This window comes from Rhinolophus ferrumequinum, chromosome 7 (assembly GCF_004115265.2).
Source record: "Rhinolophus ferrumequinum isolate MPI-CBG mRhiFer1 chromosome 7, mRhiFer1_v1.p, whole genome shotgun sequence".
NCBI lineage: Eukaryota > Metazoa > Chordata > Mammalia > Chiroptera > Rhinolophidae > Rhinolophus > Rhinolophus ferrumequinum.
Genome location: NC_046290.1, coordinates 56,743,238 through 56,759,130, shown reverse-complemented (window position 1 = coordinate 56,759,130; position 15,893 = coordinate 56,743,238). Strand labels below are relative to the sequence as shown.

Below are 15,893 nucleotides of genomic sequence, written 5' to 3'. Positions count from 1 at the left end.
CAGAAACAACTGTTAAGTCAGTGGAAAACCACCAAAGCAGGTAAGACTTGAAGGGCCAAGATCATAGTGAGGTGAGCCTGATACTGACATTCTCCACAGCTCTTCCTTTCAAGGTGTTTGCCAATTCCTAAACTGTGTTGGGCAAGAAGCTGAAATGCTGAGCAGAAAGCAGCAGCTAAGATGCTGAAAAGGTAACCAGCACATTCAGCTTTTTCAGAGTCAAATGCTGACAGAGTCAAATGGTATCAGGACCTTTAAAAGAGAAAGCTTTCAGTTGAGACCCCTGCAGAGCTCTGCCTTCAGAATAAGGGCAAACCAGAAATAGCCTTAAAAATTAAAGTTTTCTTGGAAATAAAAAAATAAAAAAAAAAGGAAAAAGAAATAGCCTTCACCAATTCTTCCACTGGATCCCTGAAAGAATGAAGATGAACTACTATGCCTACTCTAAATTATCTGGCAGAAGAATAATCCTTTCTGAAAGCAATAACATTATCCATAGTGTCTCAAGTTTTTCATACACAATGTCCACTATTCAGTCAAACATAAGTAGATATTACAAGAGTCAAGGTCAAATGATGAAAAGCCAAAAGGGAAGGAAAAAAAAAAAGGAGAAAGACCAATTAGATACAATATACAAATACTGTAATTAAAAAGCTTAAGAAAATAGATAACAAAATAGAGAATTTTTCCAGATAATTGGATCTATAAAAGAAGAATCATGAAAATTTTAAAATGAAAACTGTAATAAATAAAATTAAGACCTCAACAAATGCATCGAACCTCAGAAGAGTAGATCACTGAGCTGAAATACAGAAGAAAATCCAGCCTGAGGCACAGAGAAGAAAAATTATGAAAAACATAGAAAACGATGGAACACATGGGACATAGTAAAAAGGTATAATGGGTAACGGGAATCCCAAAACATGAGAATGTGGCAGAAGAACTGTTTAAAGAGATACTAACCAAGAATTTTCCAAAACTGACAAAAGTTATCAGGTATGAGGTTGAAGAAGCTCTACAAACATTAGGATAAATTAAAAAAAAAATAAGTATAGTAGGCACATTTTGGTTAAACTGCTGAAAATCTAAGATACAGAAAAATCTCAAGGCATCCAGAAAAAGATGAAATGCAGTACCTTGAAAAGATACATTATCTCTAAACAGGAAACAATTAGAATGACAAAGAAAATGTTGCAAGGCAGAATACAATCTTTAAAATGCTGAAAGAAAATTGGGAACCTAAAATTTAACATCTAGCAAAAAACTCTTACTTGATTAAGATAAAGCAATAACTACTGCACCAGTGAAAGATTCTGCCTAAAAAATGATAAAGGTGTAAACATTCCCACATATTAACTACTATAATAACTCTGTGTCACTGAAATGTCTTTCATCTTGTGCTTCTGAAATGGTTACTATTTAAAGAAAAGCACTATTAAGAGTCAGAGGTTTCCTATAAAGAAACACGAGTACTTAAGAGACCTCTTACTAATACTGGAAATAACTGGAAAATTTGTACAGCTGTGCAATTAATTAAAGCAGGCAGGAAAAGCAGCCAAAAAGGTGGAGCTGTCCAACATTCCTTCCCCACAGGCTGCACATACACACCAATCAAGTCTACTGCAGAGGTCTGCTTAACTTCACTTTAGACTTCACCTAAATGCTACAGGTCAATCAGCAGACTGGGGTCTATGCTTACACAAAGCAAGAAATGTTCAGTACCTGCCAACATTGGGTAGCAAAGAAAAAGATAACAGCATTTACCCATGATTTACCCTTTTGTGCTATGATATTTGTATTCTATGATCCATAATTTGGTATTTATTTTTCACTAATCCTATTATCTAGTAGACAGCTTTTCACATCCTTGAAATAAGCTTTGCTGGTGCTGTTTTCATTGGCATTCTGTCTTTCTCCGTGCTTCCCAACTATTCCACAGTAAGGCACACAAGAATATAGTTGATGGTAAACTGGCATACTTCGGAAAAAACCTCACTTTTTTAAAATAAGAGACTTGTGTTACTTCCCATAAATATGACTGTTTCATATTAAGTTAGACTTGGTACCATTAAATACAATTCATAGTGTAGACTTTTTCAAATGTCTTCAAATTCTTGCAAGTCACCTTCAACAAAAAACTGCATAAGCAGCAAGGTATGCTCTTGTAAAGCAAATGGTAAACGTCTATTTACTGCTTTTTCACTACAACCCAACAGAAACTCCTTTCTTGATAGTATTAACCAGAACAGGAATAATTCAGTCTCTTTAAATTGTACTTCAAAGACCTAATTTTTCTTTAACTCTAGCAGTTCCTTTAATTGGCAAGTGTAATGTTGACCTTCCTTCTGATTACTACAGACAGGTTTTCAATCCAATTGCACCTGTTCATATAAAGTACGTCAAACTAATGGTAGAGCTTTTCCTCAAACTTATATAGATATTGCTTTATTAGTCTTAATTCTTTAAGATTCCTATTGTTCAAATTATAAGTATTACTAGTGAGTCATTTTTAATTTCACCTTTCCAAAGTTAAATTTCTGCTTTGAATCCAAAAACTTGTCAGAACACATCTTTTTATGTTGTACTACTAATTTTGAGGACGTTTACCCATTCTTTCATAAATCTGCAAAGTGAGAATCATTAAGCAAAAAGTTTTTTTCTTCTAGATCATATATTTTAGTAAAACTCTTCTTTGGAGAGCTTACACACTTTGGCATCAAAGAGTACAGTGATATTCCGATCCCATTTCCTCCCATAAAACTGAAAGCATGCAGTTAAAGCTGCTTGGATTTTATTAGTCACCATTTTAAAATATTATTTCAAGTGGAATTCAGGTCTACAGACAAACTTTTACATATAAGAGCATCTCTGTATTGCTTATTTTCCAGAATGAATTTTTGATGTAAAACTTTTAAATGTTCCTATCATGAAGCCTCATCATTGATCATAAACTTAAATATTATTTCCTTAATAGCTTCTTGGCTTCAAAGGATTCCTTTACTGTTTTGAATAGCTCATCCTTAGTAATTTCTTTTGGCACTTCTTTGAATGACCAATAATTTACTTTCAAGTATTTCTCTCAAATCTGTAGATTAATCAGTCTCCAGTGAAAATGTAATCTCTGTATCTACATTCAGGCCATCATTTAATTCACCAATGCATTTACTGATAATCCTATCTGAACACAATCTAATACTATTTGAAAGTGGTATCTTTTCTATTTCTTTTGCTTTTTTGGCCTCAAACAAAAAGTTGGCAATTTTCATACAAACTGACTAAACAAGCAATTCTCCAAATTTGGGTGAGGTACTCTTGCTTTAGCTTTAGCTATTAATTGCATGATCTAACAAGCTTCTCAAGTGTAACCTCATACTGCAGGAACAGACAGATCGGTGAGAGGAGGGGGTTGGGGAGTGGGAGGAGAAGAAAGAAGAAACTGTTTTATTTAGAGCTCACAGTTCATTGGTAGTATGGTGCCAGCAGAGTGGGCTTGGCACCACTAATATTCAGTAACTTTTATGCAATATTTAGGCTGAGGAAGAGAAGACTCACTGGATTTAGCTATCTAAATTCAATACATTGATTATCAAGTGTCCTAATTAATGGGTTGTATTTTTAAAATTAAGGCTACTGTTTTCATCTTGTGAATTTAATGACTTGCCAGTTTTAATCACCAAATTGCCCTGTATGATGGGAAAATATATACCTGTACATTAAAGCCAAATATAATGTAACAATGAAAAAAAATCTAAATTAGTTACATTTTTCAAGAATTCCCTCATATATTTTACAGTAATAAAAACAATTTTAACTTCTGTGTTAATAGAAAAAAATATAAAAACAAAATGAAACTAAATTTTATATGTGAACACAAAAAGTAACTTCACTGATGATCAACAAAAACTGTGAGTAAAGTAATATTTAGAGGATCTGGGTGACTAAACAAAAAAGTCAGAGGGAAGTAGTGAAGTATGGCCACTACAGAAAGCTTTCTGTCTATAAGTTATGCACCAAATCTTTTCCACAATAAAATAATGAACTAAAACAGTTTATAGAGGGAGTCATACAATTTCAAGTATTATAATTTTTGAAATGTAAACATTTGTTTTAATATTTTTATTACAGTAACTTTACAACCACCAATATTTCAAGGAACACCTATAACATTCGTTGCACACTGGTTGGGAAGCACTGCTTTATCTAAAGAAATTCATACTCATCCTCCAAAACTCAGTTTAAGAACCACTGATTTCATAACAGTTATCTCAATGAGCTAGTCTCTAAAATCTCTTCCCTCTTGCAACTGTTGATAGCACAAGTCAGCTGTATTGGGGAAAGAACAGTGTGGCTGTCTCCCCATCTTCCATGTCACTCTCCCACACAGTAGAACATCCTCACTATTTGGGTGGGATGATCAGCGGCAGGGCTGGGCACCTGATGCCCTCACTTTAAGGTAATCACATTCCTTTGCTACCTCAGGTAACCCAAGACTAGAAACTAGTATCAGAGGTGGCTCAAAAGTGCATTCCCAGAATTTTCAATAGTTACTGAAGGGAATGCTGATTTCTCCTTTCTCTGGTACTGTCACCTTGGTACCATGAAGGAAGGCAGAGCAGAGATGAAAGGGAGCCACAAGTCTTATCCAACCATATCTGAAAGCCAAGATTGCCATACTGTTAAAGGAGAGAAAAAAAATTTTAAGAAATCCTATCTGACTGAAACTTTTTTTGGCATGTTCATTGGAACACCTGTTTTTATGATATATTAGGAAGTGTTCAGGAAAAAAACATGAAGAGTATCAAGGTCAAATGAATTCATAAAATACTTCATATTACACTCCCCTCTTAGTGATTCACAACATGAACACTAGATAAGACTCAAAAAAACCCTGCTGTAGGGAAAACTATTTGTTCAGTTCAGCATTTCCCAAACCTACTTTAAATATTTTTAAAAAACTGACTATTAAAATCACAAGTAACATTAATGTGATCTCCGAAACACAGTTTGGAAAAAAGAAATAACAGCGATGCTGCTCTGTAGTATTTTTCTTGCCGTTTTACTAATTTAATTAGGACAAAACTTGATTTGCTTAGTAGAAATGCCATCCTGCAGCAGAAAACCAAGTTGTTAAAAACATTTAATTGATTTGTTATTAATCATTACAATAGATAATCAAAATATATCTAAAAAAACTCTGGAATGGATTATTGATAATACTGGATGGATTACTGATAATAAAAAAAGGCTACTGTACTTGAGCAAAAAACTAGCTGTAATCAAGAGCTGCATTTTCCACGTGATGTTCAGGATTTAACTTTAGCGTACACATTTATATACATTATTTAAAAAATTTTTAAATTAACATTAAGAAATGTTTTAATTTCAAATTTAAAATACTCTCTTTCCTACTGAAACAACTGTTTTTATATTACAATTGTTTCTCAATGTCAAATTTCTTAGGAACGTGACTATCCAATTAATAGTACAAATGACTATACCTAGTACTATTAGATGCACTGAGTTAACAGAGAATGTGATAAAATAGGGGAAAATGACAACACTCAAAGTAAGTCACAAAAGATTGGTGGTAGGGGCACGGAGGAAATATGCTACATACAGATCAAGCCTTACCATAAGAAATGTCATTCCAAGATTTCTATGTAATACAGTGGAAAAGAATTTTATGCATAGGTTTGAGTCTAAAGTAAGGAAGGATGACAAAAATTACCCCAGAAAGTAAATCTGACATTTTTAGATGATTTTAGGGCTATCAAAATTGATCTGAATATACCCACTATTTTATTAACAAAACAACTACAAAAAGAGATATAAAACCAATTTCTTACCTGCCAAAGAGACTATCATGAACAACATAGACAGAACATACACTGAGATCTATTAATCCTTTTGGTTTTGTAGCTCGTTTTTCACTCTCAAAATAAATAAGTTGGGCATCGCTGCCCTCTAAGATAAAATATAAATTTTTCCATCGTTTTCCTTTGCCTGTTAAAAAAAAAAAAAAAGGTTTCCCTTAGCTAAATGGTGAATTGTGAAGTCATATATATTAAAATCATAAAAATTACTCCTGAAAATAAAGAATGTATTTCAATTTGTATTGCAAAGAACGCACTAACCCTTTAAAAAAAGAATATGTAATTTATCTGTAGAAAAATAACTTTTGTTATATTGCTTGTTTTTTAATGAATCACAGAGTAAACGACAAGGGTACCTAAACTACATCTTTGGAAATTTCATTACAATAAGCTCTTTAAAATTCTTGTCTAGAAGTAATTCCTTTTCAGCCGTAAGAAAAAAAAAAGGAAAAAACTCTTCCACTAACCCTGTGTCCCTCCAACCCCCCAACATTTCCTTAATGTCAAATTAAGGCAAATCTATACAATAAAAACATCAATACCATGAATGAGTCAAGTGCCATAAGAAGTTTCACTTTAAAAAAAAAGACTATGGAGTAGGGAGGGGGCAAAGAATCAAATACTTTGCACTGGAACTGATCTCAGGAATTAAAGACATACTTGGAAATATATAAGCTTGTTTCCTAAAACTCTGCTTGGAAATGTGGACTTACATACCCAGACTAGAATTTATAGGATGCTTAGATAAAAGCTCTAACAAAAGCCAATTACTAATAAGATAGGGCAAAACAACTTGTTAAATACATATCTTAATGATAAGTTTTAGGCCCAATATTTAAAATGCTTCCATTGTAAACGATAAAATACTAAAATTGAATCTTTACCCTTAAAAATTTACACTTACCTTTTTTTAGAAGATAACCTTTTTTAACAATATTTTTATAAAAGGCATCCTTTGTTTTTCGACGAATTGTATTATAGATTTCCTTACCATCCACTGCATCATTAAGTACTTGTTCTTGATCCTGTATTTTTAAAAGTATTACAATTGCTTCATGAATTCTTGATGGAAATTAAGTAAAATCTACTAAACTACCAATTAAAAACCAGGTTATGTGTCTGTCTAGACATTAAAAAATGCTTTAAGTACTAAAATCTGAAAAAATGTAACACATATAGTAAGAGATCCTTCGCTTTCCAAACAAATTCTCAAAAAGGTTTCCTTACCATTTCTCGTGAACACAGACAACTAATAAGTTATTTTAAAAAATACAGTAGTTTCCCCACTCCCCATTCTGTAGTTTCGCTTTCTGTAGTTTTAGTCACCCATGGTCAACCACTGTCCAAAAATGTTAAATTCCAGAAATAAAACAATTCATGTTTCAAACTGCACATTGTTTTGAGTAGCTGATGGATTCTCGCTCATCCCACTCCATTCCGCCTGAGATGTGAATTATCCCATCATCCAGTGTATCGTGCTGTACCCTCCTCCACCCACCCATTAGCCATCCCAGTTATAAGATCGACTGTTGAGGTATCTCAGAGCTTGTATTCAAGTAACGCTTATACTGTGTTTCCCTGAAAGTAAGACCTAGCAGGACAATCAGCTCTAATGCATCTTTTGAAGCAAAAATTAATATAAGACCTGATCTTATTTTACTGTAATATAAGACCGGGTCTTACATTATATACATAAGACCCGGTCTTATGTTAATTTTTGCTCCAAAAGACGCATTAGAGCTGACTGTCCTGCTAGGTCTTACTTTCAGGGAAACACCGTAGTAGTCTAATATTATGTCACAGTTGCTGTCATTCACCTCACTTCATCTCATCATGTAGGCGTTGTATAATCTCACATCATCGCAAGAAGGGTGAGTACCATACAATAAGATATTTTGAGGGAGAGACTACATCCACATAACTTTTATTACAGTATATTGTTATAACTGTTTTATTTTGTTATTAATTATTGTTAATCTCTTGCTGTGCCTAATTTATAAACTAAACTTTACCACAGGTATGTATGTGTTGGAAAAATCAGTACATCTGCAGGTTCAGGCATCCACTGGGGGTCTTGAAATGTATCCCCCACAGATGAGAGAGGACTACTGTACAGTTAGTTTTGTTGTGTTTTACAGCAAATAACGCTGTTTTTGTCCTAACATAAGAGATAAATTAAGAAAACAATTTAAGCATAAAACAAATTCATGTATGTTTATGTACAAATATGTTTGCAAGAAATGCTAGGTGAATGCAGAAAACTGCACGCAGCTGATCGGAGATATGTGGGGATACACAAAACACCTCAGATCCCCCTCAGTTCACCAAGTGTTATAACGCCACCTGCCATCTGATTTTGGAGAATCCTCCTTTCACCACTTCATAATATTCAAAACACTCCCAATGACCACTTCCATAAGTAAACCAGATCTTTTTAAAGGTAAAGTACCATATTTATTGTAGTTTATATATTTCTTAACCATTTAACATATAAAAACTATGCTACATTTTTCTTTGGCTTATCTTTGTGTGTCACCAATGAAGCTTTTGAGTGTTGGGGCCCCACCCACACTCTTCCCATTACCCTGTGGTCTTATTGCATGACTTTACATACCATTGTGATTTTTAGGAATGCATATGTCTTAACTGCTACCCTCCCCCCACCAATAACAAAAAGACATATGACATCAGGAAGAATATATCTTTCCAAAATAAATCAATCTTCAGTGTTACCATCAGGGTACATGGACTCAATTTTAGTTGTTCAGTTTCTTTTTTGAGCAGTTTAACTATTAGCAAGGATTAGTATTTTTATGACTTTCTTATTAAAGATTTCATGGGTCCATTTGATCCTTTTCTGAGATATGAGATTCTCATGAATCTCACTTTTCCTGTATCTTGAAACTTTCTGCTGTTTCATCATCCTAGGAACCATTTCATCATTACTCAACAATTATTCCCAAGTATATGCTAAAGAGCAGGAGTTGGCAAACCATGGTACATGTGCCAAATTCAGCCCACTGATTGGGGAGATAGAGTTCTACTGGAACACAGCCACACTCATTCTTTGATAACCTCTGTGGCTGCTTTCACACCACAGGGGCAGCATTTAGGAGTTGAGACAGAGAGGAAATGCACCATACAACCTAAAATAGTTATTATCTGGCTCTTTCCATAACAAGTTTGCCAACCCCTGGCCTAGAGGATGATGAGATAGTAAAATAAACCATCTCTATTGCATCACCCTTTGGCTTTTTTTCTTTTACGATTGTGCCAAGTATTGCATCATCTTTTAAAGAAGTACAGAAAACTGTATTTGTTGTCTTTTTATTAGCTTTCATTGAACACAGTTGAATAAATGCAGGACTCTTAATTTTCTGCTCATAATAGTAACGAGAAAATACTGACAAAGGAACATGTTCTACAATTATTAAAAGAATCAGAAGATGAATGGAAAAAACAGATGGCAGCACTCTGGAATCTAGTGTTATGCTAAAATTGATTTTGATAAGCAAAATCTCAGACTGTAATTCTTCAGATGATAATGATATCCTTGGTAAATTTTCTCAAAAGAATTACTGAGTGAACTATACATTTCTAGGGGGAAAAGGGAATACATATGGTGTTCCCATTTGTTAGTCAATGGGAAGGACTTCATCATGCAATATTTTGTGACAAGAATTTAGATTATCCTGTTTTGATAAAAGGAAATGAGACTATTCTCTAAATTTTCATGTTTGTGAAAAATTTACTTCATGATTTGTCTCCTTAACAATGCACAACAGTCAGAGGGATCCATTTAAAATGGATCACCAAAATGCATATGTCCAAATGCACCAAAATTTACTTCATATGATTTGTAAATGGACAAAAGGTAATTTGAAGCCAAAGGTTATTGAAAGGAGACATATAATGTAGAAATTAAAAATTTACCATATTGATCATTCTAATTGTTTATAAACCTAAGCATAAACCGTATTTTACACTTACGGAGCAAAGAAGACTGTACTTTCCAACAAAAATATGAGCGTTGAAAGTTTTCTAAATTATTGCATATGATGATGAAATACAGGAACAATAAGAAAGAATCATAAACTAGAACCCAGGAGAGATACATTTAAAATGTAGACTCACTATTCCATTTTGACTGTGAAAGTGGGAGAAGAAACAGAGTAAGAATAAGCAAGAACTTACTAGAAATGTATCTGAAATCTGAAATTAGTATTTACAAGATGGGTATCTTGCAGGTCATGCATGATGAAGTGGAAGGACAGTTACTTGCATTTAAAAGACAGTGCCGATTTCAGGTATGTAAGGAAACAGGTAACAAAAATTTGGGTTTGCTACATTTAAATTCTTATTAAATTTTCTAATAAAGTTGTTTTAGACTATCCTTTTATTCTTCTTCTACATATTACTCGTAAAATGACTTAAGGATATAAAAAATTAAAATGGATACATTGGACACCGATGATAAATAGTTATAACTACCTTCCTGTTAATACAGATTTGTTACCAGTCTTTATTTCAATAGGTAGTATTTGTATTAGCTACAGAATGGGGCATATTTGTAGTTTGTTATTTAAGACATATTACTACGCTAACATTTGGATTTAAATATCTTATTTGAAGAAAATTTATATAGGTCTTTTTAAAATTATGTTATGGTTGGGGCTGATATACAGTTCTAGAAATCCTAAAGGATTCCAAAAAATTAGAAGGCACTCTCTGAAAGAACACAACTTCATTTTCCAAGTTCTAGTATATCACTGGATAATAGGAAGGGGGGATTCTAGGCCCACTGAAACAGTTCTGGAGAAGGAAGTTTTATATACTCCTCCCTAATGAAAGTAAAGAATCTGACTGGTGAAAAGTCTGACAGTTTTGAGGCAAGCTTTTGCTTTGAAGTTAGGTATGCAGGGTCCTGAAGCCAGACATCAGTTATAAATCCTGCCTTTATCACTTAGTGGCTAGGAAAACTTCACTTCATAAATTAATTCAATAAATGTTTGTTGAGAGCCAGGCACTCTTCTAGTTCTTAAGATCCACTACTGAACAAATCAAAGATCCTTATCCTCAAAGAACTTATATTCTAATGAGGAAAAGAGATAACATAAGAAAATTGTATTATTCATTAATTGATGGTAAATGGTTTACAGGGTAAAGCAAGTAGCAATATTAAATAAGGAGTATGAGTAAGTCTCATTGTAAAGCTAATTTCTGAGAAAACTTGAAAGAAGTAAGAGAGTGAGGTAAGTGGATAATTGAGGAAAAATCATTTTGGGCAGAGTGAAAGCTAGAGCAAAGATTCTAATGCAAAAAAGAGCCTGGCATATTTTTAAAGGTAGAAGATGCCAGTATCAGTGGAGACAAGTGAGAGGAGAGCAGAAAGAGATGATTACAGATAACCACTGGGATGCCACTCTAGGATCTTGATGCCATTTTAAAGACTTTGGCTTTTATTCTGAATGAAATGTAGAACACCTGCAAGTATTAAAGATAGGTCTGACATGATCTGACTCACATTTTAAATGGATCCCTCTGACTGTTGTGCATTGTTAAGGAGACAAAGTTAAAAACACGATATGAAATCAGATTCTGGTGGTAGTCAGTCATATTCTAGATATATTTTGAAAGCAGAGTCAGCATGATGTTCCTGAGAGTTTAGATACAGAGTGTAGGAGAGAAACAGAAGAGTCAAGGAGGACTTGATGCCTTAAGTAATTTATTTAACCTCTCAGGTATCAGTTTCCCTACCTGTACAATGGGTATAACTAGAGTATCAATCTCATCAAGTTGCTGAAAAAATTAAATAAATTAATACATTCAAGAAACAGTGCCTAAAACATAAAATGTTCAAAAATACTATTTTTATTGAGGGGTGCATTGCTCAAAAGGCTCCTTCTTTTTTCTAATGTCTGTCTCAGGAAGTGGTAGTTTCACACAGACCTAGCTAGGATTCTGTTCTAGCTACTTCCCCTGATTTGGGGTATGCAGGGTCACTTCAGGGGAAGTGAGCTAATTCTAGCTAACCAGCTTTTCCATTGATAAAAGGATATTACTAGTCTTTGTTTCTCTAACAGAATCTTGCTGGGAAGGATAGATAAGTGGTATGATTCCCAAACTTCTACTGTCACCTACTTTTACTCCAGGCCCAAACTAATACACTTCAAGTCTATGGTTTTTATGTAGTAATCAAATTGCTTTGTAAGTATTCCTGAAGTATTCAAAGCATTATAGGCACTTGTGCAAATGACAACAATTTGAGGTTTGTTCACATATGAAATCGTAACACAAGTAAGAGAGTAGGGCACACTGTATATTTGAAGTAATTCTTAAAACAACCTTGTAATTTAAGTACAAAAGCTTAATAGATGTCACATGCTGCTTATTTTTCTAACTGTAAAAATTAAGTTAGTTAATTCTACGCACCAATTCATGATGGGAAAAAATGTATGACTTAATTTGTAGACAAAGTTTGTGGACTTCTGAAACAAATTTAAACCATCATTAACTCAAAGAGCCAATGTGAATTACAGTTCATGCTACAGCAAAGGGAATGAGTGGCAGGAGGTGTCATCTAGAGGTAAAGGCACCTCTGACCACTAATAAAAAGACCCTGAGCAGTGGTTTCTAGAAAGCACACACCACACTATGTGGCTAAATTTTAAAAAGTTATTTTTCCATATGCAGTAATTAGAATAATGAACAGCCAACGTCTGCCAGAAGTGCCGACAAAAGTGGTCCATCAATGCTGACCAGGTATTAATTAAGAAGGTATCGGGGAAGTGAAATTTGAGATAGATCATAAACTAGCAATTCTTAGAAAGACAGAGGAAGAGACTGACATGGAGATAGCAACAAGCACAATGAGATTAAGACACAGTGAGACTACAGAGGGTGAAGTGGGTGCTTCCTGCTAGAGAGCAGACAATCATTCACTCAATTAATATTGATGGAATATCTAATGCCAGGTGCTATTCTAGGCACTGGGAATACAACACAAAACCCCTGCTCTTGTGAACCACAAAAGCATGAGCAAATGAACCAAGATATATTAAAATGTGACAAGATTATAATAATTCTTGAATGTATATTAAGCATCAGAATAATGATTCCCCCCTCAGCAACTGCAATGAGTAGTAGCTACAGCCATCTGAAATTAACTTTTTAGGAGGAAGGAAAATTGAGAAAAGCTAGAGACACTACAAATCACTGTACAAGTTTTAGTTGGGTAGTACACAAAACCTCTCGTAATCCGTTTTTATGTCTCTGGGAATGTCACTACCTGCATTTTCCACATAAGAAAATTCTTAGTCACTCTTTTGTAGTACAGTCAAGCACTGCATAAGAACGGACCGCACGTAAGATTATAATGGAGCTGAAAAACTATTGCCTAGTGAGGTTGTAGATGTTGCAGCTGTCACAATGTGGCAGCACTACACACGTGTCTGTTATGCTGTGGTAAACACACCTCTGTGCTGTCAGTCACAGAAAAGTACAGCACATCAAATTATGTACAGTACACACTACCTGACAATAAATGATTATCTTACTAGTTTCTGTATTTACTATACTATACCTTTTATTGCTATTTTAGAATGTACTCTTTCTACTTATAAAAAAAGTTTGCTGTACCACAGTATGCTGTGTTATGCCAGCAGCAGCCTCATACATCTCACGTTTACCACATCTCTCTTGACTGCATCATTTGTCTTGTGCTTGATTTAATCTCATGTTTTGTACAGCAACATGCTGTACAGGCTTGTAGCCGAGGAGCAACAGGCTATATACCATACAGCCTAGGTGTGTAATAGGCTATATCCCATCACTACATGAGGATCACACAAAGACCCAATCACCTAACAACGCATTTTTCAGAATGTATCCCTGAGATTGAGCAGCACACGATAGTATCCTTTTTTTAACCCCTGCTACAACCTTTCCTACCCAAACTTCAGGAAGTATGAAAAAAAGACACAGGCTAATTTATCTCCCTGTGCATTAAGCAACTAATTTTCAACAGGCCCTCTTGTTCAAGGCCAATTTTTCCTTGTGTTCTGGATTTTAGTCACTCTTGCGTTCTCTAGGACCTTGTACATCAGATACTGCCACTACCTAGCCCTCACCCCACCACTGTCGCTCTCCTCTTTACAACTGGCTTCACGCAGAACACAGAGACGTGCTCAAAACTCTCTCACCATAAAACCAAAGACAAACAAACAAACAAATAAAAAGTTTAAAACCCTCTTGGCCCTACATTTTTCTTCTGGCTATGATTTTTTTATTTTCTTTACTTACCAAGTTCACCTAGATAAGCCTGGCTGTGATTTCTCCTTACTGTCTCTACTTTTGCCTCCAACAAACTCACTCCTTCACCCAGAGCAACTTGGTTTCTGCCCCCACCGCTGCTTTTATTTTCAAAAAGCCATCAGGACTTCTTAATTATCTAAAACCAACATAAATAAAAACTAAGAGATTCTCTTACGTTTATTTCCTGAAAGAATCTGAATCCACAGTATTAAATTTCATCCAATTTTAAATGCATGAGTATGTACATAAACATGCCACCAATAACACATTTTAAAATAAAGTGCTAATTATTGCAAAAAGAAAAACAACACTGACCTGCATTGGTACAGGTTCCTTAAGATAATAACCTTCAACGATTTGTTCTTTTCGATAGTGATCTATGATATCGCCAATGCTGTTAAAAAAAAAATTACTTACATTAACATAATTTGTCCCATAAAAAATGGAATCTTGAAAACACATGCAAACCCTGTTAGCAAGGATTACTTATTTGCAAGTTTTTTCAAAGAATATAGTTCAACTATATTAACAGAATATATAATAACAGTCACATTATTTTACAAAAAGAAAAATGTTCCCAATACTGGTTTACAGGTAAGAATACCTGAGTCAGAGATTCCAATTTTCCATACACATACTCAAGAATCACTATAAAGTGAGGAAAGAATTGAGTTTACTTTTACTTGTAATAAAAGTATTTCTGAGATTGAGAGGGAGTAACTAACAGAGAAATGGCATTTAAATACCAGCAAGTAGTAAGTTCAGGTAAACTTTAAGAATTTTTATTATCAAAACATTTCCTTAGTCTATTGTTATAAAAATCAGATGGAGTTAGGTTATAAAATATATAAATAGCAGGTAAAAGCCGAAGTTTAAAAAAAAAAAAAAAGACAAGGAGTAAATCTTAAATACAAGATTACTACTATAGCAGGAAAGGATTATTGATGATTTTGATAAAAAATGCTACAAAATATTCTTTTTTTTTTTTTAAGGGATTGTGTTAAATCTATAGCTTGCTTTGGGTACTATAGACATTTTTTTTTTCAACTTTTTATTTATTTTAAGTGTATTGTTCCAGGACCCATCAGCTCCAAGTCAAGTAGTTGTTTCAATCTAGTTGTGGAGGGCGCAGCTTACAGTGGCCCACTTGGGGATAGAACCTGGTGTTACGCACACTGAGCTCTAACCAACTGAGCTAACCAGCCACCCAGTATGGACATTTTAATGATGTTAATTCTTCCTATCCATGAGCACAGTATATGCTTCCATTTATTTGTATGTTTTTCAGTGTCATAATTTTCTGAATACAGGTCTTTTACCTCCTTGGTTAAATTTATTCCTGGATATTTTTTTTTTGATATAACTATAAATGCAATTGTTTCCTTAATTTCTCTTTCTGCTAGTTCATTACTGGTATAAAAATGCAACCAATTTCTGAATATTAATTTTGTATCCTGCTACTTTACTGAATTCATTTATCAGTTCTACAATTTTTGGTGGAGTCTTCAGGGTTCTCTCTATATAGTTATCATGTCATCTACAAATAATGACAGTTTTACTGCTTCTTTTACAATTTGGATGTCTTTTATTTCTTTTTATTGTCTGATTGCTGTGGCTAGGACATCTTAAAATATTCTTAACATTTGGGAAATATTACAAACAAAACTGAAAATAAATAACATTATATTTTAACACAAATTCGAGCAT

The 15,893-nt window shown here is 34.0% G+C and overlaps 1 protein-coding gene across 2 annotated transcripts in view; it reads right to left on the bottom strand.

The window, feature by feature from the left end:
* Positions 1-15,893, bottom strand: part of RASA1 (RAS p21 protein activator 1) — a 99,979-nt gene that overhangs the window by 22,402 nt on the left and 61,684 nt on the right. For both annotated transcript variants that reach the window (XM_033109929.1, XM_033109930.1), the window contains exons 9-11: positions 14,502-14,580; positions 6,778-6,898; positions 5,847-6,003 (exon numbers count right to left, since the gene is read on the bottom strand). In XM_033109929.1, coding sequence (XP_032965820.1) covers positions 5,847-6,003; positions 6,778-6,898; positions 14,502-14,580 — 357 coding nt within the window. The remainder of the gene's footprint in view (positions 1-5,846; positions 6,004-6,777; positions 6,899-14,501; positions 14,581-15,893) is intronic.